The sequence below is a fragment of the Rhineura floridana genome, chromosome 14 (assembly GCF_030035675.1).
Source record: "Rhineura floridana isolate rRhiFlo1 chromosome 14, rRhiFlo1.hap2, whole genome shotgun sequence".
NCBI classification, from domain to species: Eukaryota; Metazoa; Chordata; class Lepidosauria; order Squamata; family Rhineuridae; genus Rhineura; species Rhineura floridana.
In genome coordinates this window covers 19,411,647-19,436,140 of record NC_084493.1, presented here as the reverse complement: position 1 = coordinate 19,436,140, position 24,494 = coordinate 19,411,647, and the positions used below count along the sequence as shown (strand labels likewise).

The 24,494-nt window shown below is 44.2% G+C and overlaps 1 protein-coding gene across 6 annotated transcripts in view; it reads left to right on the top strand.

Annotated features, from left to right (window-relative positions):
- Positions 1-24,494, top strand: part of AKAP13 (A-kinase anchoring protein 13) — a 333,500-nt gene that overhangs the window by 181,508 nt on the left and 127,498 nt on the right. For 5 of the 6 annotated variants that reach the window (XM_061595982.1, XM_061595984.1, XM_061595983.1 and 2 more), the window contains exon 9: positions 9,292-9,368. In XM_061595982.1, coding sequence (XP_061451966.1) covers positions 9,292-9,368 — 77 coding nt within the window. Of the gene's footprint in view, positions 1-1,559; positions 1,687-9,291; positions 9,369-24,494 lie in introns of those variants that run through there. The other variant, XM_061595986.1, reaches the window with a different exon arrangement.

The following is a 24,494-nucleotide window of genomic DNA, read 5'->3' as shown; positions in this document are numbered from 1 at the left end:
TTTTTTGGTTTTTTTTTTTTTTAAAAAAAGGTTAAAAAAAGAGAAAAAGAGAACCTTTTCCAATCTGAGCTGAAATCCTAGAGGCGGAATCTTTAGCAATCCTTAATGATGGCTTAATGCAGGCTTTTATGGCCTCACCTGCTCAGACAGCTGTTAAAATGTAAACAGCTGATTTCTCTCTCCCCCCCCCCATTATGCTGTTTTGCCCTGAGGAATCACAGGTGTGGCAAGCTTCCCCCTCTCATCTCAAGCAAAGTTTGTTCCGTAACAAATTAGTACCAGAAGATTTAATAGAAGTAGAACTGTAAAATCTGAACGAATGGAAGTGTTGGTGCTTTCATGTGTGCATAACATAAAAACTTAAGCCCCCCCCCAACCCAAAATCCGAATAACAAATGGAGATAAAGATTTGAGTTTTTTTCTGGCTACTCGGATGTCTTAAGGCCATGTGCACAAGTGATTATCTTTTTTTTTTTAAGGACTAGATGTGAAAGTGCTTCCTTCAGCCTGGAAAACTTAGCTGCCACCTCTGCTTGGCATGAATCAACATTTAACAAGCTCCCATTTTATTTTTATTTTTGTATGTGTGCTGTATGAGTAGTTTGATGTTTTAATAGCATGGGAGCGGCTGTAAGGAGACACAGGAGTGTTGGCTTCATGGGAGTTGCTCCTTCTCCTCCCCCTCCTCCCAGACATCAGTGACTGCCTCCTGAATTCATTCCCCCACCTTTTTATCTCAGGAGACTTTAACTGTTGTAGATAAAGAACTGGAGAGGGTGAGGTTTGTAAGCCGCACAGATGATTTGCAACTGTCAGCTTTTTTTCCTCTTTTCCCCTTTTATTATAGCATTATTTATAATAATAATAATAATAATAATAATAATAATAATAATAATAATAATAGAAATGCAATTCAAACACAGTTAGGGGATATTCATAAAAATTGTATACATTTGTTTCATTGTCCAATTACAGAGCCACTCATCTAGTATTAACAGTTAAAAAGGGAACAATAGAGGAGCATAATTTTTATAAATCACCATTATGAGGTCCGAATTTCATGAATTAGTACAGGCACCAACTTTGCAGATCTTTTGTAGTAGCCTAAGTGATAAATTTTCCCCAAATGGCGTGGAAATGTTTCCGGCCTTCAGGTCCATTCAAGACTTTTAGATTGTGTCACTTTTAAAAAAAGGCTTTTTAATACAATTAAAGTCAGTTCACTAGGTGGGCTGGCAAGAGGGCAATTTTGTTGTGGGTCCCAAACATCTCAAGAGCCCAGGAAAGTGGGAGTTTTTGATCCATGTGGTGGGCTTCATTGGAAGCTAAAAGAGAGAGAGGTCTCAGAGCACCAAAAAAACAACAACAAAAAAAGCTTCATTGTGGAGTTGGTGGCCAGAGAGCCCAGGAAGGTGCTGGGAATGGGAGCCTATAATTAGATGTACTTCCTGCTGTGCACCTGCTGTAAACTTGATGCTGCAGCTAGAAGGAGGGTGGAGGGTGGAGGGGGAGGTGGGGTTTTTGCTTGGGCATACTGTGTTATTGCAGTTTAGCAGTGGCTCTTGGGCAGTTGGTGAGAACAAGCAGAAAGAGGATTAAGCAGTCCTTTCTACCATGCCAGAGCACAGCAGAGGCAAGCACTCCCCTTCTCCTACCACCACCAGCTGCCTTTTTTCCAGCTGAAAGGTAAGATCTGAAGGATCAAGAGAGAAGAGCTGAGGGTTACCAGTGAGAGAGCCAGGTTGACTGAGAATCTGTTGTTGGTTTGTTTGTTTTTTGGTAGAGCAGCCTTCCCTCAACTTGGAGCCCTCCAGATGTTTTGGACTACAACTGCCAGGGTTGTAGTCCAAAGCATCAGGAGGGCCCCAAGTTGCGGGAAGGCTTTTGTAGAGTTTTGCCATGCTTGTGAAGAGCCTTTCACGTGTGGAAAGTAGGAATGGTCTCCAGGCAACTAGGCAAGAGGGAAGTTTGTAAAGTAGAAGAGAATGGTTTGTTTGGGCTGTTCGTTGGGGCACAAAATAAATGGCTAGCACAGGTATGTTTTGACCGAGGTAATGTCTGTAGAGGCATTTGCAAAGTTGAATCCTGCCTTGGTGATTTTGATTTATCTAATGCGTCATGATGTGATGTGGGGCAAGGAAAGTCCAAGTCTGAGATGACATCTGGCCTTATTCCTTTACTGCATGTCTTTAAAACAGTGTGTCTTAACTCTTTTTATATGGCTACCAAAGACAGGGCCTTTTTGGTGGTGTCCCCCCATTAAGGAAAGCTTTCCTTAGGAAAGCATGCTTGAGACTTACATTGCCATTTCTTTGGCCCCAGCTTATGATTTCTCTGTTTTTCCCAAGCTTTTAAAGATCTGTGGTATGGTTGGTGGTTTTAATGTATGCATGCAATGGCTGTTTTTAGTCCTGTTCTCTAGGTAGTATTGTGCTGTTTTGTATTTGGTATTTTATGCTGGTTGTCTCTTAAGCTTCTTATGGTTTTATTTGAAGCATGGTTATACTGTTTTTGTTTTTAATTCTTTTGTTTGTGTGATGCCTGGATAATTATGGAGCATTTCATAGATACGTAATAAATAATGTAGGTCATGCCACCTTATCTACCGCACAGCTGAGTGTAGCAAATAGTTTAACTGCTGTTTTCCTATGTATTGGAAAACCTCCCCATATATGTGCTAACCCACCACACCTCGAGAGCTTTAGAGCATGCTCCAGATTTATTTATTCCCATTGTTCATACCGTACACATCTGTCCGTGGTATCTAGGGAACAGGCCTCTTGGGGTAAACATTGGTACCCTGGAAAGATGGCATCCACGGCCTTCATGTTACGCCTTCAACCTCTGTAGTCTCTGCCTTCTATTCCTGCGGCAGTCCCTCCTTCCTGATCCCTTGAGCACCTGCTGCCTCTGCCCTGCCTACTTGTTGTTGCTGTTCAGAGCAGAAGAGGAGGTTGCAGCACTTTCTCCCTGGCACATTGCTGGCTGCAGAGATAAAAGGTGTTGCCTGCTCTTCTTCCCTTTTCTGCTGGATCCAGCTACTTAAGAACACAAGGATTGCCTCGCTGGATCAGACAAAAAGACCACCAAGTCCAGTATCCTGTTTCTAACTGGACGATGATGATGTTGTATGTATCAGGAGTTCCCAAGCTGTGGTCTGTGGGCCATAAGCAGTCCACGAGCTTCATTCAGGTGGTCTGCAGAATGTCTGCATTAAATATTCATATTCATTTCTTATTGTATTTTATTGCTTCGTTTATTTCTTATATCGTATTACAATTTGAATTGAATGGAATGCAAATTGTAATACAGTAAAATACAACATAAGAAATAAAACTCAATAAAAAAATCATACAGCATCTAGCACAGCGCATTGCAGTTGCTGCAACAGGCACAAAAGTCATTAAGTAATCCATCAACGCCATCAAGTTTTTCAAGTAGTACTTGTGGGGGAAGGGTTCAGGAACCACTGATTTATATCTTCTGATCATCAGTCGGAGAAACGCCACAGTGGCAGAGCATCTGCTTTGCGTGCAGCAGTTCCCAGGCTCATTCTCAACTTCCTAACTGTTAGAGCCATACGACAATGGAGCCAATTACCTAGAGAGGTACTGGGCTCTCCGACACTGGAGGCATTCAAGCGGCAGCTGGACACCCATCTGTCGGGAATGCTTTGATTTGGATTCCTGCATTGAGCTGTGGGTTGGACTTGATGGCCTTATAGGCCCCTTCCAGCTCTACTGTTCTATGATTCTCCATGATCTCCAGGTAGGACTGAGAGAGACTCATGGTTGAAGCCATTGAGATCTCCTGTCAATCAGTGTAGATGAAACTGAGCTGGATGGACCGATGGTCTGACTTGGAAAAGGCAGCTTCCTATGTTCCTATCAGAAGAGATATTGTTGATATTATTGATATTGTTTCTAATATCCCACCAACATTAAAGTCAATATTAAATTATATAGATACAAATGCAAATGATGTCTTACTGTGCTCAAAAGCCCTGTTGGAACAAATAGATCTTGAGTTGCTGTCTGAATCTGAATGCCTGTAATTTGTGGCGGACAGTCATATCTCTGTAGGGAGGGAGTTCTGTAGCTGGGATGCCACCATTGAGAAGCCCTGTCTGTTGGTGAGCTGTCAGGGAAGTACAAAAGCAGGATGCAACGGCAAACAGCTTGCCCCCTGTTTTGTCCTGATAATCTTAAGATTCAGAAGTAGAATGCCCCTGAATGTGGAGGGTCCATTTTCTTACTGATGTCGAACAAGCATATGGGAAGGATAAGTCTCTGATGCTTTAAAAATCCATCTAAGCTGGTGACCCTTATCACATCTTCTCGTAATAAATTACATATGTTAATTATGCATGGGTGAGGAAGAACTTTCTGCTGTCAGTCCATAACCACCTGCTGGGTATTATATCAGAGGGGACAGAGAAACAGATTATAATTAATTATCTGTCCATCTTTCTCCCTCCCCCAACAAACTAAAGGGTTCCATGTACTTTAGACTTTCCTGCTATGACATTGGTGTTGTGAACCTGATACTCTCCAGGTGTTGCTAGACTATGGTTCCCATCATCTGTAACTATTTGGTATGCTAGCTGGGGTTGATGGGCACTGGAGTCCAACAATATAATAATAATAATAATAATAAAAACTTTATTTTTACCCCGCCCTTTTCCAATAGGACTCAGAGCGGCTTACAACTAAAAACAACATCATTAAAACATACAGAGTATATTATTAAAAAAGAATTAAACTATAAGGGAAAATTAAAAACTATAAGATAGAAGTTAAAACAGCGAACAATTTAAAATAATAAAATCATATAATATGATCACCAAGCCTATAAGACATTAATCCTGGTCGTCCTCTGTCCCAAATGCCCGCTGAAATAAAACAGTCTTTATTTGTCGCCGAAAAGACGGCAAGGAGGGAGCTGATCGTACCTCACTCGGGAGGGAGTTCCACAACCTAGGGGCAACCACCGAAAAGGCCCTATCTCGTGTCCGCATCAAATGTGCTTGCGAAGGTGTAGGGAACACAAGAAGGGCCTGACCTAAAGATCTCAAATCCCAGGCAGGTTCATGTAGGGAGATACGATCTGTCAAATAGTCTGGACCTGAGCCGTATAGGGCTTTGTAGGTCAAAACCAGCACTTTGAATTGTGACCGGAAACAAATTGGCAGCCAGTGGAGCTGTTGTAACAGGGGAGTTGTATGGTCCCTGTAACCAGCCCCAGTTAGTACTCTGGCTGCAGCTCTTTGTACCAATTTAAGTTTCCGGTCTTCAAAGGCAGCCCCACGTAGAGCGTCTAAATAGTCTAAACGGGATGTAACCAAGGCATGCATCACCCTGGTCAGATCAGGCAGGTCCAGGAACGGGCGCAGCTGGCGCACCAGTTTTAATTGAGCAAATGCGCTCCTGGATACTGCAGCAATCTGGGCCTCCAACACCTGGAAGGGCAACTGGTTGCCATTTATGGGCCCCAACCCCTTGATTGTTTGGACAGCTCTTTCTATATCTTTTCCACCTCTACGATGGTCTTTGATATACATGCCAAGGCACATTGGAGAGGCGGTATCCAGAGGTAGTGTTTTTTTCCTTGCCTCTTTTGGTCTAAGGTTCTGTGGCAAAAATTGCTATAAGATCCAGACTACCTCCCACCTACCCCCTTTTTTTGCAAGAACGCCTGCAGTGTTTGTTCTGAGTTGGAGCTGAGTTTATTCTTGCTTGCCAGGACATGCTTTCTACCCCCTCTTTCTTTTGAGTCTGTGGAGAAGTAAGTGCTACTTCACAAAAACAAACATGAAATCTTCTTCTGGCACCCACCCGTCTTGCTGTTTGAGAGGAGAGGGACTTGGCAACTGAGAAAAACAAAAAATACAAAATCCTTTCTCTGGATTTTTGTGCAACTGTTGTTAAGCTGTCAAAATCTTGAGCTGCATAATGAAAAGTGCCTTCCCCACAAATTATGGGAAAAATGCTGCTTCCTGATAGAACTCCTAGTAGCAGCCGCAGCAGCAGTAGTGCCTATATACAGGCATGGAAGATAACTTCCCAGATTGCTAGATGTGTGCATTAGATTACTTAAATCTCGCATGAACATTGCTAGGTCAGACCAAATTTTGATCTCTAGGGTTTGGTCTGTTTGTCTTTGCAGTGCAAGCAGTCAATATCTCTGGCCCTCTGAACTCTCCCCTGGCTACACTGCTCTCTCCCCACATCCCTCCCTGGCCCTACTTAGCATCCCAAGTGTTTTTTGCCTAGCTGAAATGTGTCATCTGATGCTGCCTCTTGCTTGTCTCAATGGAAGACATAGAGCAGCCTTTCCCAACCAGTGCGTCTCCAGATGTTGTTGACCACAACTTCCAGCAGCCTCAGCCAGCATTGCCAATTGTCAGGAAAGATGGGAGTTGTGCTCCAACAACATCTGGAGGCACACTGGTTGAGAAAGGCTGATATAGAGGGATGTGTGGAGAAAAATCTGGCCTACTGTACAAAAGATAAAATGTACTTTAGTTGCTCTGTCCGCTTTTTTGTTCTGGCCTCACCCACCCCTGACTTGTGTTCCTCAGATGTTTGCCAAGGAGGGCATGGGGTCCTTGGTGTGAGAAAGCCTGTTCCCTTCCTGTATTAGGGGATGGTTCAACAGTTTGCCCTTCTGGCTAAGCCAGCTCTGCAAAGTAACTAGCCCAGCATGACAGTACAATGTGTGGCAAATCAGTAGCAAGAAAAATAGAACAGTGCTCTATAAATGTACAGAAACATCCCTTCATGCTTGTCTGGAAACTTTGTCACATGAACACACATAAGGCTGAGTGATACTTAGTCGGACCGTATGAAGTCAGTGGCTACCAGTCACAATGGCTGTGTTCTACCTCCATGGTCACAGGAACGTAGGAAGCTACTTCATACTGTGTCAGACCCACTGGTCCATCTAGCTTGGTATTGTCTACACTGACTGGCAGCAGCTCTCCAGTCTCCCAGCTGCACCTGGAGATGTTGACGATTGAACTTGGGACCTTCTGCATGGAAGGCAGATGCTCCACCATTGAGCAACGGTCCTTTTCCAAGGTTGGAGGCAGTATGCTTCTGAATACCAATTGCTGGAAACCACAGGAGGAGAGAGTGCTGTTGCACTCTGGTCTCACTTGCTGGCTTCCCGCAGACATCTGGTTGGCCGCTGTAAGAGCAGGATGGTGGACTGGATGGGTCATTGTCCTGATGCAGCTAGGTTTTTCTTATATTCTTAACGTTCATTAGTCTATCGACCCCAGTGTTCTGTCTGGGAGATGCCTTGCCCATCAATTATTACCCCACCTTTTTAAACAGGAGATGACGGGGATTGAATCTGGGATAATCTGCAATACAAAACATAGAATCGTTGACTCGTAGAATAGTAGAGTTAGAAGGGCCTTGTACGGCCATCGAGTCCAACCCCCTGCTCAATGCAGGAATTTAAGTTAAAGCATACCAAACAGATGGCAGTCCCAACTGCCTCTTGAATGCTACTAGTGTTGGAGAACCCACCACCTCCCTAGGTTGTGCTGTACATGTGCTTTACCACTGAGCCGTTGCTTCTCCCCAAAGGATAAACACAAGAAGTCTGGCTTATCCCGAGTCAGAACATTGGGACAAGCAGCCCAATGCTGTTCACTCTGACTGGCAGCAGCTCTCCAGCAGCTGTGCAACTTCGATACTTCAGATTCTTTAAGTAATTGAATAGGTCACTGCCTACATGCAAAAGCATGTGCTTCAGCGCTGGGCTACGGCCCTCCCCTTGCTTGCCACAGATGAGTGGCTCTTTGCAAGCGTATGTGAAAAAGTCCAGTTCTTCCTACTGATACAGGGCCAGTTTGTACATAGCAGAATCAAGTGATGAAGTTTTTTGAACTGTATTGCCACAACACTTCCTTGCATATAGAAAACTAGCATGTCAGTGAAACGACTAAGCTGAATGACATGTTTTCCATGTGTTAGGATGTCTGCTATTGCTCATTCAAACATGCAACTCCCGGGCAATGGCTTCAGCCTATAGTGGTGCAATCTAAAAAAGCTTTATCACTCCATTAAACAGAGAGCCTTTATGCTCTCAGTTAACTTGGTTTTTGCTCTGTGACCTGGCAGTTCTTTTTTGAAAAGTTGCGCTAGCGCCAGTTTCTTAAAACATTAACCTTTGTGTAGGGTTTTCTTTTCTATTAGATCAGCAGAGAATTGCATTTAATTTTTTAGCCTTTGTGTGTGTGTATAGAAAACTTGGTCAGTGCCAGTGTCTCAGGCAACAGTATGGGTTTGGTGGTAAGCTCTTGTTCTTAGGGTGTGACATTTCCAGCTGATAATAAGTGTGGGAGCTCCTGTAGATTTTTTAAAGAATGAACGAACCAACCAACCAGCCCTGAGCATTGTCTGGAATCGGTACTATAGGGAAGAGTAACTGAAATCACCCCTCAGGTTTCACCACCCCATTCACAGGTGCCAAAAATGGGAGGAGGGGGCTTGTCAGCTTCCCCCCCCCCGAGCACCTGTTGAAAATTCTGCCAACATTTTTTGTAGTGGTGGCAGGAGAGGGATTCCTTCCTCCCCCCCCTTTTGTAACACTTTCTCATTGCCACCTTGGGAGTGGTAGCATCAGAGCTCAGTGGCACCCTCCACCCATTTCCTTCCTGTTAAGTATCCCTGAAAAGAGTGATATGTTGTGACAAAACCTTCATGCGGGGGTGGTGGGTGGGGCAGGGATGGCAGCTCTCCTGGTTCCCTTATTAGTCACTGCCACCCTCCCTGCCCGGATGGCAATCCAGGGGCTCTTGGTGGGGAAGAAAATGGCCGCCAGAGGCCTCTGGCCATTGGGCAGAATTCTTAGGTCTGCCGCAACAGTGACAAAAAAAAAATAGGAGTAGAGGCTGGTACCCATGACACTTTTATCAGAATCACTGCCAAATAGAAAGGAAGGGCTCAACCTCCACCTCATTTCTCTTCATTCTTTTTGTTATCCACTCCTGAATTCATATCACCAATGTACCTTTGCCTTGAAGCTTCTTGTGACTCAGTAGTGTCTTTTTCAGTCACGCGCAGACAAAATGGAGCTGTTTTTAAGAAATGACATAAAACGAACCGGCTGTGTGGAGGGGGGGGGGGGCTGAGAAATGGAGTTGGTGGGAAAGAATTTGCAGAGTTACTGATGAGAAAACCTGTTTTGGGTGAGCAAAGTTGTGTCAGCAGCACTGGTGGCAGAGTGTGAAAGGGGAAGTTTGTCAAAAGCCACATGACGATTCTCCTGTCCCTGCAGAGGCTCTAGAGATGAAGACCGAGGAAGATGTGGATTTTTTGAGGGACCTCGCTGAGAACGCTGCTTCTGAAGGAATGGTACGTTCATCTTTATATTTCCTGGATTTGGATTTTGTGCACTCAGTTCTGAAAGTTCCATTGTCTGTCAAAATGATAATTTTCCTCCCTCCCCCCCTTTGTTATGAGGATGAGAGTCTTGAGTTTTTATCCTTTTCCTTTTCTGAAAACCATCCTTGGTTTTTGAAGTTGCTCTTTTGTTTCTAGGAGTTCTTTTAGTCTCACGATAGAAGGAATAGAGTTTGGGCCTGCTGATTTTTGCTCCTGTGTGTTGTCTTCTCTCCCCCGCCCCCACTTCCTGGCCAAATGAGGGGGGGCAGTGCCACCCCTCTCTAGATGAACCATAATCCCCAGATTCTCACCTTTCAGTGTAAAAAAAAATGAGTATGTGTCTAGCATTTGTACAACCTGTGATATGCGACACAAAATGTACAGGCAGTATTCTCAATTTTTTTGGTTATAAATTAGCTGGCTCCCCCCCTCCCTCGCCTCTTTCAATGTGTTTCCTCTTCTGGAAAAATTCCTGTGGACACCCATGCTTGGTTGGTTTGTGGGTAGATCCATTCAGTCCTTCTCCAAGGATGGAGCCGTTGTTGTCTGCCCGCTTCTGTCTGAGTTCTCTTTGTAAACCTCTTGCCTGCCTATCACCTTTTGCTTACGTCTTGGCTTGTCAACGGGAGTCGTGGGTGCATAAAATCAGGAGGGCACTGCTAAAGCGTGGTGTAGTGGTTATACTAGGACCTGGGAAACCTGGTTCAAAATCCCCATTCGGCTGTGAAGCTTGCTAAGTGGCCTTGGGCTATTCACCATCTCTCAGCCTAACCCATCTCACAGGGTGGTTGTGAGAATAAAACGAGGAGGGGTAGAACCATGAGCTCCTTGGGAGGAAAGGTGGGATAAAAATGGATAATTTTAATTTTATGACACATGAAACCTTGTTGATGGTCATGCTGGGGTGGAGCAGATTTAAGTGCCCATTGTTTATGTCAGGGTTTCCATGGAAGTGAGTCAGAGTTTTGCTTGCCCTTTGTCCTTGCTCAGTTTTTAAAGTTGTGGGCGCCTGTTAAAGAATAGTTGCCGATCAGGGACATATTGTGTGTTTTGCACTGAAAGCCCTCAGAGTGGGTTGAGGGATAGGCTCTTCAGCATCTTGGACATCGCCAGTGAGCCCTGGTGTAAATGAGCAAGCCTTGCGAGCAACAATTGACATGAGTTTATTTTGCTGGGGTTGCTGTCGCCAGTGTTTTATGGCACCCTGCGATAATGAATTATGAGCTTGGCCACAATGGCAGCTCCTCTCTCCCTGGGCGTTTCCACGGCTGACCCTTCCTGTAGCTCCTTTGCTTCTGATCTTTGCTCTACACTGAAACTGAAGGGCCAGAGCCAGCTTGTTTGTGGGAGGGAAGAAGTCTGGCAGGCTGGTAGCTAGGCTGGATTGGGGTTTGGTGCAGAGGAAGAGGGTGAAAATGCTGAATGGGACAGGGCTTTACACTGAGGGCGGCTATTGCTGCGCAGGTGTGATCAAGAGACACTTCCAGGGAGAGGGGTGAATAAAAGCGTGTTGTTTGCGTGGGCTTCCATTTTGGCGAGGCGTGCCCCGCAAGTGTGTTGTGCCTTTCCCAGTTGGGTCACTGTCTTGAAGGGATGTGATGTAGCCGCGTAGCTGTACTGGGCTGGGATTGGTCAGTGCCTCCATGGGAGACCACCTGGGAACATTATTTCCACTTCCTTGAGTTGAATTGTTGAGTTGAAAAAAAGGCAGGTGCAATTGCAATGAAATAGATAGAAAAATATTTATTTGCATCGGCTGTGGGCCTTTGCAATTTCAACATAAAACAGAAACATGTACAAACAACTAAGAAGGAGAAATGACCAAACTAAATTAAAACACCAGCAGTTGTAATGAAATAAATAAAATGGTGGTACTATCACTATTTTTTTCTTTCTCTTTGGTGTAAATTTTGATTTTAATGGGGGAAAGATAAAATATATGAGGAGAGTAACAGAGACTGAGAGAAGAAGGTGGATGTAAAGGGGGCTCTGTGGTTAAAGGTGGGTCATCGGTCTCAAATGTCTGTTTGTTAATATTTATATTCCACTATTCTTCCACATTGGAACTCAAGGTGGTGTATTGTGATTGGCTGTTGATTGTGATTGATTGATTGTTTTACTGTGTTTTATGATGCATAAAGGGTAGTGTAAAAATGTGTTATATAAATAAATGGAGTTTCCAGGGGGTTTCCATCTATGCAGCGATCAAACATAGGCCTGCTTAGCATAAGTGAAGTTGCTGCATTGCTGCATCATGTGCCTTGGGTTAGAACATGGGGCCAGTGGGTTAAAATGATGGTTGTGTTTATGGGGCATGCGTCACCTGCATGTGAGCCCCCCCCCCATACACTTGATGGGGATTTTCTCCCTTCTCGAATCACATTGGATGCTTGCAAAGTAACAAGAAGAGCTCTGTTTTGTTTTAGTAAATTCCGATAAATGCTTTCCTTCCATGTGCCACTGACATGCCTTCCTTTTCCCCTTCACCTTTCTCCCCCCCCTCCCTTTTCTTTCTCTTTTTCCTTCCCCCCACTCCCTCCGCTTTTGATGCCATTCTTTGGATCCTTTGTGCTTTTATCCGAAGACCTGCTATGGGCAACATGTGGTAACTTTGGGTCCCTTGGAGGAATTATGCTTCCTATGAAGCACAAGATCTTATTCTGTGAGGTTACTTGTTTTAGACAACAAATTACAACATTTATTAACTGTCTTCTTCTTCTTGTGTTTGTGGTTCTGCTGTGCGGACAGGATCAGATTCATCATCTTGGATTGGTATATACTGCTTCTGTTAATTTTGGTGTGTTGCCGTCAATGGCAGCAAACAGCCACTGTAACTTTTGCGTTCTTGTGATGTTTCACCTGCTTTTGAAACTTTCCCTCTGCAATGGTGTTTTAAAGATATTATACCTTCAGAGTGCCCTTCTCACATTGACTTGTCCACCATGAACCCCCTGCATATTGCAGAACATCCTGGGGTGTGTTCTAAGGCACACACACCATTGACGTGGAGCAACAGCTGGGGCTTTGCAAGTTCTCCTCAGAGGATGTGCCTAAAATGGCCTTTGCCAACCTGGTGCCCTCCAGATGGGTTGGGCTACAATTCCTATTGGATATGCTGTCTGGGGCCAATGGGAATTGCAGCCCCAAACACCTGGAGGACATCAGGTTGGTGCGGGCTGGTCTAGAACACTGTTCTTCAACCTTGGGTCCCCAGATGTTGTTGGACTACAACTCCCATAATCCCCAGACACCATGGTCAGGGATGGTGGGAGTTGGATCCCCAGACAAACTACAAGGTTGAAGAACACCAGCCTAGAACATACCCGACTATAGTTGCACATTGCAGAGATAGATCAATTGCTGTCTTTCAGGGAACCTTGTCTGCCACTTCTGACCACTTTTGAGGAATCTAGGAAAGGTTTCTAAGCTGCCCAGGGTTCCTGAAAATCACTTACTTACTATTTATTTCTGTCTGTGGGTACAGCATGTTAATTCTGAAATATGGGGACACAATGATGTGCCTAATGCCTGCATTGGACACATGTATTCCTGCTTTTAATACAGAGCAGCATCCACATCCAGCACCTTTAAGCAGCTGCTGGGGATCTAGCAACCCAGCATAGCACATCACTGATGTCTGCCCTGTCCCCCTTCCTCCAGCCCCGTGCTCTGAGCAATGCCGGGTGGCTGGATCTGGCCCACCATTATAATTTCTTACAACGCCCTGGACGTGGTGTTGCTCTGGGGCACTGCGGGAAATTAAAAGGGCGGTGTCCATTTCCTCAGTTCAGGAAGGCTCACAGAGCTACGATACTAGAGTGATTTATCAGATGATCCCTCTCCCCAGGGAACTCTGGGAATTGTAGCTCTGTGAGGAGAACAGAGGGTTCCTAATGACTCTCAACCCCCTCAACAATGGGGTTTAGCTTAGTGTGTTGTCTGAAGCAGGCTCATGGCTTGACTTACTCCAGACCAACCCATGAGCAGTGCACCATGTTTACAGCTCATGGTTTGTGTGGAGCAAGACAAACTACAACCTTGTATTTGGACAACGCACTAAGCAAACCATGGCTTACTCACTGCAGCAATAGGACCAGAGGAGGAGCCAGGAGCCTGCATGTTCACGCTGAGCTATGGTTACAGTTATAGTCTGATCTGATATAAGGCAGTGTTCAAAACACTCTGAAATTCTGTACAAGGGTTTTGCATATATTACCTTGCTGTAATCCTTACCACAACCAAGCAAGGTAGGTTAGTATCATCTCCATGTTGCAGATTGAAAGGTGGGGGAAGGAGAGGGTTGTATCCAACTAAGTTCTACTTAGAGTAGATCTGATGAAATTAATGAGCCTAACTTAGTCATGTCTATTGAGTTCAGTGGTATCCTCTGAGTAGGACTAGCATTAGATACATCCCAGAGACTGAGTCTGAGATTCAGACCACCCACTGAGTTCCTGGCTGCTGTTAGATTCAAACCAGGGACTTGCTGACCCGTAGCTTAGTCTTCTAGCCACTGTGATGCACTGGCTGCTGATTGGTCACCAAATTCATCAGCGATAGTTGTTTCCAATGGCATGCATGTATTTTGTTGAAATTACTCCTGCGGCAAGGGGAACAACAACCTGGGCCCATCCGTCAACCAGAAGAGGAGAAGCTGCAGGGAACTCGCTTCCTTCCTCCCTTGCCATGAAGAACATTCAACTCCAACTGCCAAATATAGGGCAGCACACTCTGACCCGCTTCCTCTGCCTCCCAGGAAGAACACCATGGCAAGGAGGAAGACCAGCCTGGCCCCATCCATCAGGCGCAGAAGGAGCAGCTGCAGGGAACTTGCTTCCCTGCACACTCCCCCAAAAGAATGCTAAAAAGAACTTTACAAACTAAGAACGAGGGCCTGAGTTTCCTTTTTCCCCTCCTCCCTCGTCCCTCCCCATCCCTTTTCTTTTTGTGTCATGTATTTTATATTGTAAGCCTGAGGATAGGGATTGTTTTATTGATCATTGTAAGACACTCTGGGACCTTTTTTTCTCTTCCAACTGGAGAATAGGATTAAAATATTCTAAATTAATAATAGATCAGTTAAGTCACCACAAAGTTAAAAGGTGCTACTGACTTGCTCAGCACACCTCTTCTTATGGATAATTTCCATGACTAATCCTTGGGTGTTTGATTTGCACAGAAATGCCATCTGTCAGGAGAGATCCACAAGAACACACCCAGTGTTTTATGTTATGTTCCTTCTTGTAAGAAGCCCTGCCTCTTATATCAGAGCCTTCTTAGTGCCTCCTTACAAGTTGGCATCGAAATGCCATTTCTTTTTGTTTGCAATTGAAAAAGGAAGAAAACAGCTACCCTTTCAGAAAAAAAAAGTGTCACAGTTCTATGATACAAGATGGAGCTGCTGGTTTGCTCTTCCTTTTCATTCCTTGCAGGGGGGAAATGAGCCTGCACCAATCATTTCCTGCCTTTCTTTCTCGTCTCTGTCTTCCTCCCCTCCCCCCCCTTCCTTTTTAAATCTGGCTTCTCTGGTATGGGATTGGGAGTGCCAAGGCAAATGGAAAGTTTACGGCAGAACTGCATGACCACAGTTTCCTTTTGCTAAGTTTGATGGAAGGAGATTTAGAAAGAAAAGAAAAGCCAACAGCACTGTCTTAACACCACTGTCGAAGTGTGTTTAACCCTATGACATGTTTAGGTTCATAACCGATCATAAATGTGTATTCAAAAATATACATCCCATTTATTTCTGTATGTATATGTGGAACATAGGAAGCTGCCTTGTATTGAGTCAGACCATCTAGTTCAGGCTTTCCCAAGCAGTGTGCCTCCAGATGTTTTTGGGCCACAATTCCCATCTTCCTGACCCTTGGCAATGCTGGCCGAGGCTGATGGGAGTTGTGGTCCAACAACATCTGGAGGCACACTGGTTGGGAAAGGCTGATCTAGTTCACTGTTGTCTATCTTGAGTGGCAGCTACTCTCCAGGGTTTCAGGCAGGAGGAGTCTCTCCCAGCCCTACCTGGGCATGCCTGGGATTGAACTTGGAGCCCTCTGCATGCAAACTTTGCCTGTTTCTGTAGGGCTTGTCTACAGCAAAAGGTCTTGAACTGAGCTCCTTGGAGGAAGAGGATTAAAACATAGAAATGTAAAAATGCACCTTAAAGGCTAAGGCTGCAATCCAATACATGTTTACTCAGAAGTAACCTCCATTGGGTTCAATGGGACTTACTCTCAAGTATGTATGGGATTGCAGCCTAAGTTGGGGAAGCCCAGGGAACACTGTGGAATGTAAACGTTTGTTGTACCAAAAACAAGAGAGAAAGAGAGAGAGAGAAATCAAGGGGAAATCCTTCCCCACCACCACCAAAAAAGCTGTCACTGACAAATGTTGGCTAGTCTTCATGGCCCCCCCCAAAAAAGTCTTGGCAGGCCATATAAAGCCCATAGGGTAGCTACCCATGGACTAAGGGTTGTATCCGGTGGCTATCATACCTGTAGATCTGTTGAAATGAATGCATGCGACTAATTTGGGTCCATTCATTTCAATGACTTTTCTCAGTGTGGAACCTAGAAGGGGAGAGCCCTAACAAATGTATGATGGCACTGGCTTCTGTGGGATGAGAGTCCACTTCACCAAAAGCAAGTGCATTTAATGAAGTGGATTCTAGTCTGCAAAAGCTTCCACCATTAAAAAAAAAGTGGATAGACTTCAAGGTGGTACTTCATTAAATAAATCTATTTCGCTAAAGGGACAGTCATGAGGATGGAGGCGTTCCTCTTCCACGGTCTTGTGGCCTGGATGGCTCCTAACCTATTCTGTGCAGGCTGGGCCAGATGGGAATTGTAGTCCAAAACATACATAGGTTGGGGAAGACTGGTGCAGAGGAACAAGTTAAGTGAATGGGCAGCAGTAACAGCAGTGAGAAGGTCGGGCAACTCGGGGACAGGGCCTCTGGAGAGCATCTTACCCAAGTGGGGGAAAAAAATTCTGGAGCTGACACTGGTAGATAAGGGGAGCGTGGTGTGCATTTAATTCTCTCCCTTCCTGTCAGTGATGATGACATTGTGAAGGATGGAGTAAGGATCTGCCCAGATTCCTTGAAGCTGCCTGTTGTACAGCTGATGTGGGTGAATCCCAGAAGCATCCCTGCTGCTCAGAAAGCATGACACCCATTCCTGAGCTCTGGCTGGCTGGAAGGCAATGTTAACTGACCTGTAGTTTGGTGGTAGAGCTTCTGCTCTGCATGTTGAAGGATCCAAGTTTGTTTAATTCCTCCCAGAAGGAGCGCGGATTATATCCCTGGCATCTCCAGTTAGGGTTGTCTGCCAGTGTACATACAATACTGAGCTAGATTAACCAGTGACAGCTTCCTGTATTCTTATTATCATCTGTTCTTCTTGGAACTGCTCAAGAAAATACATAGCTCAAGAGAGAAATGTGTCATGAAATTTTAACCCAGAAAAAGAACCCTTTGTCTCATAAATCCAAAGAACATTACATAAGAAGAGCCTGCCGGATCAGGCCAGTGGCCCATCTAGTCCAGCATCCTGTTCTCACAGTGGCCAACCAGATGCCCATGGGAAGCCCGCAAATTCAGTCATGGCTTTTCTCACACCCACTAGCATCCTCTTTCTGACTGGGCCTGTTGCAATGCACCTGTGTGCATTGGATCAGCTGATTTTTTTTGTTTTTGAATCCCTGTTCATTTTCTGACAATAGTGAATTCCTGAATGAACCAGGTATTCCATTGGTAAATATCAACACCCCCCTTCCCCCGCTCTGTTTGCTTCCTGACTGAACTCTGCAAAGGTTGTCTTCACTGCAAATGCTGCCTCTGAGCTCAGTGGATCTCAGGTTAAGCTATTTGCTTTAGGATTACTCAAGTAATAAGCTTTGAAGTTCTGGCTCCCGAATCATATGTACAGAGAAAAAACAAAAATTGCACTGAGCCGTGTCTGAATGTGGTGCTGAAGTCTAGGATTATTTTCTCCTTTTAATAACAATGCATTGAGAATTAAACCAGTCGCTTAGATCATGCCTTGCCTTGATGACTTCCAGATTAAAATACTGCAACATGCCATTTTTGCATGAATACTGTTCAGAAACTTTAGTTGGTGGAAAATTTGTTTTGTTTCGATTTATTAGACTTGTATATCACTTTGTTCCAAAAACATCTCAAAAGTGATTAACATTGTGTAAAATACAATAAAACACGATAAATGCATATTAAAACAATACACAATAGTGATGCAATAACAATTGTAAAAAAACCCACATGCTAAAAGCCTAGATTGAGTAACTGTAACAACGCCGCCATTAAGGCTACCCATATTCTCAGAACAATAAAACTGTTTTTACCAGGTGCTGAAATGATAGTAAAGTTGGCACCATACGCACATGGGAAGCTGTCTTCTACTGAATCAAACCATTCATCCATCTAGCTCATCATTGTCTACACTGAATGGCAGTGGCTGTTCAGGGTTTCAGGCAGGAGTCTCTTCCAGACCTGCCTGGAGAAGCTGGGGATCAAACCTAAGACCTTTTGCATGCAAGGCAGATTCTCTAGCCCTGAGCTACATCCCTTCCACTATTACATGCTTCCCTGGGGAGAGTGTTCCAAATGCTCGGGGGGGGGAGGGGAGCGTATGGACTATTACAAAGAAGGCCTGTTCTCTGGTCACCACCCTCAGTACCTCTTTCAGAGGTGGGACACAGAGAAGGACCTCAGATGACTATTGCAGTGTCTAAGCAGGTTCATATGGGAAGAGGTGGTCCTTTAGGTATTGGGATCCTGAGCTGTATAGGGCTGGGACTCATATGAGTTATAATCCGAAACAACTGGAGGGCAACAGGTTGGGGAAGGTTGATCTAAATAGCACAGCTAGTTTCCAAACTGTAGCTCTAAAGCAGGAGTGGAGAACCCCTGGCCTCCAGGTCTTTGTCTTTAGCCCTTGGGACTTTCCTTAGGCCATATCCTCTCTTGCCCTGCCCTGTGCCCTTGTGTGCTTTTGTCTGGGCTGGAATTTGTCCTGAAACTGTGGAAATGCTTCTTGCTTCCTTGAATGGAGGTAGATAGGTGTGTGTGTGTGTGTGTGTGTGTGTGTGTAGAAACCTCCTGTCTTGCATGGTTGGAATGTAACCTCCTGTACAAACTTAAGAATTGCATCCATTGCTCACCCACCTCTGGCCCTAGCTAGCATTGGCATGTGGCCCCCAGAAGGTTGCCCAGGAGGGAACATGGCCCTTGAGCTGAAGAAGTTTTTCTACCCCTGCACTGGAGATACTGTCGTCTTTGCTGCATTCATGCCATTTAGTGAGTCTCATTACAATGGTTGAAAACTGAACATCTGGGCATCTGGGACCATCTCCACACAAAGTTGGTGGTTAACTCTGTTCCCTGTAAATACAGGGAACGAAAAGTGGCACTGACCTCAAAGAACAAATGCTGACTTATCAACATGGACAGCTGTCTTCAGGGAAAAATGAGCGTTTTTGAAAGCCACAATTGTACCAAAATCTGTGTTATGTAATCTGGAAGAAAAGAAACTCTCTGTTTCTCTGCATTAGAGTGTTGCATATAGTGTTGATGGCCGCAGAAAAAAGAGGTGTGTGTGTGTGGCTCAACCATAGAATTTTGTAACCAGTGAGGCCTGCAACAGAATGCTGTGGTATGGAGTACTCCTGGTTAGGTGCCAGCCAGCCATGCCCTCTTCCAGGATACTCTGTTCCATTGTACCTCCCCCCCCCCGTTTTCTGTCCAACAGTCCCCCAAACAATTGGCACCTTGTGCTGACTAAGCATGATCCATGCTCATTGGTCTGTTTTTTAGCTCCCCAACTCCACCCCTTAGGGTCCTTCTCCTAAATATTTGCAGAGTTCTGAAAACTGTGGGGTTTCCCAAGCCTGCTGATAGCTCTCTCTTCTGTGTGAATGGTGCTATTTTGCCTACGTGAGGATCCACACTCGGAGAAATGAGGTTGCTGTATGTAGAATAAATACTATACAGCAGTGTTTCCCAACCAGTGTGCCTCCAGATGTTGTTGGGCCACAATTCCCATCTTTCCTGACCCTTGGCAATGCTGGCTGAGGCTGATGGGAGTTGTAGTCCAACAACATCTGGAGGCACACCGGTCGAGAAACGGTGCTATACAGGATATATCGCAGTATCGGATGTATTGCTGACTCTGCAACAAAGCTCAGGACTGGTTCCAGAGAACAGTATGACCAGGCATTTGGTGGGCCTTCAGGAAGGACAACTCTTGCAACAGCGTCATCATTCTCATGTTGCATGGAGCAACAGAGAAGATCAGCAGCAGTACAAGAGAGTTTTCAGCTTGTATGTTTGGCCTCTTTCAGGTTATAAGGGGGAGCACCGAAAGAGTTTTGCTGAAGGCCCCCACCAAATGTTGAAGCTGGCAATGTATCTTTCCAATCCAGCATTGTGCTAGTCCTTATGCCGCCTTTTCATAGAAAACAATGTTGGAAAATTGTGAAATGGGTTGAAAATGTGGTGTGTGGTGTTACTCCCACGTATTTCATATTGCCCTATTGTGCGCATAGTATCTAATGCAGGTATAGCCTATATGGCATCTTCCTGGATGTTGTGGACTGCAACTCACCCTAGTCGAGGATGATGGGAGTTGTAGTCTGCAATATGTGGAAGGCACCAAGTTGGTTGCTGCTGAACTGACGTAATGTTCTGGTTACTATCAGCATATCTAGGTGCTCATTTTGAATAGCAACATCCATCGTGTGAGTGCATCTATTTCATTTTTTTTAATGCACGCCACTGTCAATTTCCTGGATGCCACAATCAGATTTCCCAGATGCCAGGCCTGTGTACAGATTCTTGGTGGGGGTGGTAGTCGGGAGGAAGACATATTAAAATTCTGCATACTGTACAGTCTTGAAGGTAATTTTCTTTAGTGTCACCACCTCTGCAGCTTATTGAAAGGAGGGAGATACACTTTGCAAGAGATAAGTTGCAAGACCAAGTAAGCTTTCAGCAAGAGCTCAGCTTCTTAGCACAGTGACCCTACAGGCTCAGCATAAACTCAGTCTGGGAGTTAGATTTGAAAGTTTTAAGAAGAGCAGAGCACCCTTAATGTTTGGAGAGGCTGTCCTTTTGACCTTCCTGCCATTTGTCACCACTAGCATGTTGGGGAATATGCTGAGCTGCAGTCCCTCCCCCGCAGCCATCTCATACGTTGATAATTCTTGCTTGGAAGATAGGAGCTGGGCAAACACATTAGGTCAGAGACCTGGCATTGGGTCTGCTTAACATCAGGACATTTTCTGTCTGAGATAATAGTACGTGTCACAATAATTCAGAGCCAGGCCCTGGACCCTAGCTGCCTCTATGGTTTTATTTATTGCTTTTTAGTCTGTCCTTCTTCCAAAGAACTTTGATTCTCTCTCCCATTCCTCTCCTGCTTTTAATGCACGCAACAACCCTGTCGGGTAGGTTAGTTTGATAGCTTAAAGCCACCAGATGACCTGCTTCATAGCTAAGTGAGGATATGAACCCATATCTCTCTGCTGTGAAAGCCCAGCCCTTTATCCCCTGGGCCACACTGCCTCCCTTGTGCAGTTGTGATGCAGCATCTTCATCTATTGCTGGGCTGTGGATTTTTTCATTCCACATTGATGTTATAGCGCACCAACAAGGAAGATGGAGATACAATTTCCTTTCTTGATTCTAACCTGCTGTTCGGCACCCTGAAGTCTCCCTTGCTTTTCTGAGTGCTTTGGGTACAGTTCTTAACTGATGATTATCTGACACGCCAAGTCTGATGGATGTAGACAGCTGGGCTTTGTCACTGTCACCAGGGGAGGCTTTCCTCCTTCTCTTTCTCAGTATTTGATCTTGCATTTCGGGACCTTGGGGAGAATGGTTGGCCTCATGCTTTACTTGCAAGTGGAGACGGAGTGTTCTTGGTGGTAGAAAAGCCTCACTTTGCACTCAGTGGGAAATATTTCGAGAGGTGTGTCTTCAAGAATTGCCCACTTTTAAAAAACTACGTTCATGTCTGTAAATTCATATACAAAAACGTTATATCATTTCAAATAACAAGCTTAAAATATTTCTTTATGTATTTGTATATAAATATTATTTATTTACTATTAGTATATTAAGCCCTTAACAATTTGGATCTGTAATTTACTTGAGGGCAATTTACTTGAGGGATTGCCTTGCCCAATATGTGCCCACTTGACTGCTTTAATTTGCAGAACTGGCACTGTTACAGGATCCACATAATATTTATTTTATTTATTTATTTTATTTATTGCACTTGTATACCGCCCCATAGCTGAAGCTCTCTGGGTGGTTTACAGCAATCAAAAACATTAAAACAAATATACAATTTAAAACACATATTTTAAAAACAATTTAAAACACAATTTTAAAATTTAAAATAATATAAAAACAATTTAAAACACATGCTAAAATGCCTGGGAGAAGAGGAAAGTCTTGACCTGGCGCTGAAAAGATAACAGTGTTGGCGCCAGGTGCACCTCGTCATAAATCAGCCTTTTAGTGTGGCAGCGCCTAAACTTCGGAACTCCCTGCCTATTGACATCAGGTAGGCACCTTTACTGTAATCTTCCTGGCACCTGCTTAAAACATTTTTGTTCAGGCAGGCCTATCCAGATATGTAGAAGTTGACATGTGGTTACTCTGTTTTTAGCTTATTGTAGATTTTAACTGTATTTTAACATTTTTAAATTCTTGTTTTTAACTCTGCCCTTTATTGATATTTTTGTTTTATTTTTTGTAAACCACTTAGAGGTGCTCTTTATAGTCAAGTGGTATATAATTTTTGTTAAATAAAAATAAAATTAGTAAATTTGAAAAATGGAAAAAAATAATTTGAAGAAACAAAGAAAGAGAATAAGAGAAACAAAAATCACAACCAAGAAAGATATCCGTAATTCACTTTCAGTTAAAAGCGTCACACTTCATACCCTTTTCAATTGCACCTAACCCTTCGTATCGTCTTACACTTTTGAGTCCTAATACATAACAAAAATACTCATCCCCCCTAAATGTATCAAACTGTCTTTTCCCATTTTTAAAGGAAGGTGGTAGCTCCTGTTGTAAGCTTAGGGCAGCCTTTGCCAACCTGGCGCCCTCCAGATGTTTTGTACCACAACACCCATCAGTCCCAGTGCTGGCTGGAGCTGATGGGAGTTGTGGTCCAAAACACCTGGAGGGCGACATTTGGAGAAGGCTGACTTGGGGTGAAACAGGTAACCAGCCCTACTCTGTGACCATGCTCACTTGCAGGTCCCTGACATCAGAAATTCATAATCTTGGTGTAGTGAAGTAAGAGATCATTGATTCTGAAGTAATACTGAACCCTAATTAACTTTAATTCTCCTCTGTTTTTCTGAAACTGGGTATTATAATGCAAAAGAGAAGGGAGAAACCAGGTTTCTGTTGGGAGGGGTCTAACTTATTTCAGGGATGGCCAGCTTCTGTATGCAGGGATGAGGACCATTCACCTGAAAGTGATCTGTAGACTAGAAGCACATTTTACTGCTGTACTTTGTATTCATTCTATTTCGTTGGTCCCTTCTTTTCTCTCACTGGAAAATAAAAAGAGGGGAAATCCCCCTGTTTAGATCTTGTGCTGGATTGCTTCCCCTCCATTAAGCATCTGCATTAAATAACCTTTAGCAGAACTTGATCCTCTTATGAAAACAAGGAATAATGTCAGTGTCTCCATGTGGGATTCATTAATTTTTTTTGTTATGTTTTGAAGGAGCGCTTTTGTTTTGGTTTTTATGGACTTCAAAACAAACACACACACAAAACCCAGACATTGATGCTGAACAATAGGCCCCTAACAGAGGAAAACAGATGAGGGGTGGCATGCCGACCAACTAATTAACCATCCCCAAACTGGAAGGAATTTCTTCCCCCCTTCTTCTTTCCTTGCTTTGCAAAACGATCTCTTGTAATCCATGCTACACTTTCAAATCCCTTTATTGTTGTTTTGTATTGATTTCACTGGAATCTGCTTTTGCCCATTTATCTGTGGTCTTTCCTTGTGGCTGGCATGAGAAATGGTTTGGCGCTTCAACCCCTAGGAATTTTAAAGGGCAATTCCTCTGTACATCTTTTGCCTAAGTTCCCAGTTGATTTGGGGGCACAATTCAAAATGCCATGTTTGAGATTTTTATAGCCCTAAACCAGGAGTAGGGAGCCTGAGAGCCACATTTGCTTCTTGGAAAGCTTCTGAAGGCCACATGCCGGTGATGGGTGGAGTCAAAGGCAAAAGTGGGTGGGACCACAAATTCAAATTTTACCTTCATACAGTAAAGCGGAACATTCTGAGAATTTTAGCATGTACCGAACGTTGCCTAGCCTCTCCTGGATTTCAGGGGAAATTTTGACACTGCTATCCAATCAAACACACAGCCTCCCCGGCCCAGGACACAAAGAGGTGATACAATCCCATTCCTAAACATTTTGAGTCGCCAAAATTTGAGCCTGAGAACTTTTTGGAAGTGTCGCATAAGCTTCCTTTGTGGCTGCCCTTTGGGGTTTCAGTGTTGTTGGAAAAGGGGGGGGAGACATTGTTCCCACTGAATTCAACAAAGTTTAGTTCTATTTTACCAAGTTTTACTTTTTTACTGATTGTTTTTGTTTTCCCCTGCTTTATGAAGTGCTGCTTTTTGACTGTATAAATTCTTCTGCTGATTGCAGAGGCTTTATTTTTTACTGCTTGCGAAAATTTAAGCTTAGATTTCCCTGTCTCTTGCAGACAAGACCAGAAATGGGGTCCAATTAGAACAGGAATTACCAGCTTGCATTGTGGGCAGAGCAGTTCTTTTGCTGCAATCACAGACCAGTTCCAATTACCGATGGAGTCCAAGGGAGTCTCAAACCTCCCTAAAGAAGAAATACTTTTTTGTGGGAAGGACAAAACAAGTAACTCCAGTGTCTTCATCACCTCTGTTCCTCATCATTGGCAATGAAGCAAAAAATTGTCCAGGAAGTACAGTTGGATGCTAAATGCTTTTTGCATATCAGATTTCTTCTTTCTCACTGCCTCCTTGTCTGGTGTTTCACCCTTTGAGACTGAGAAG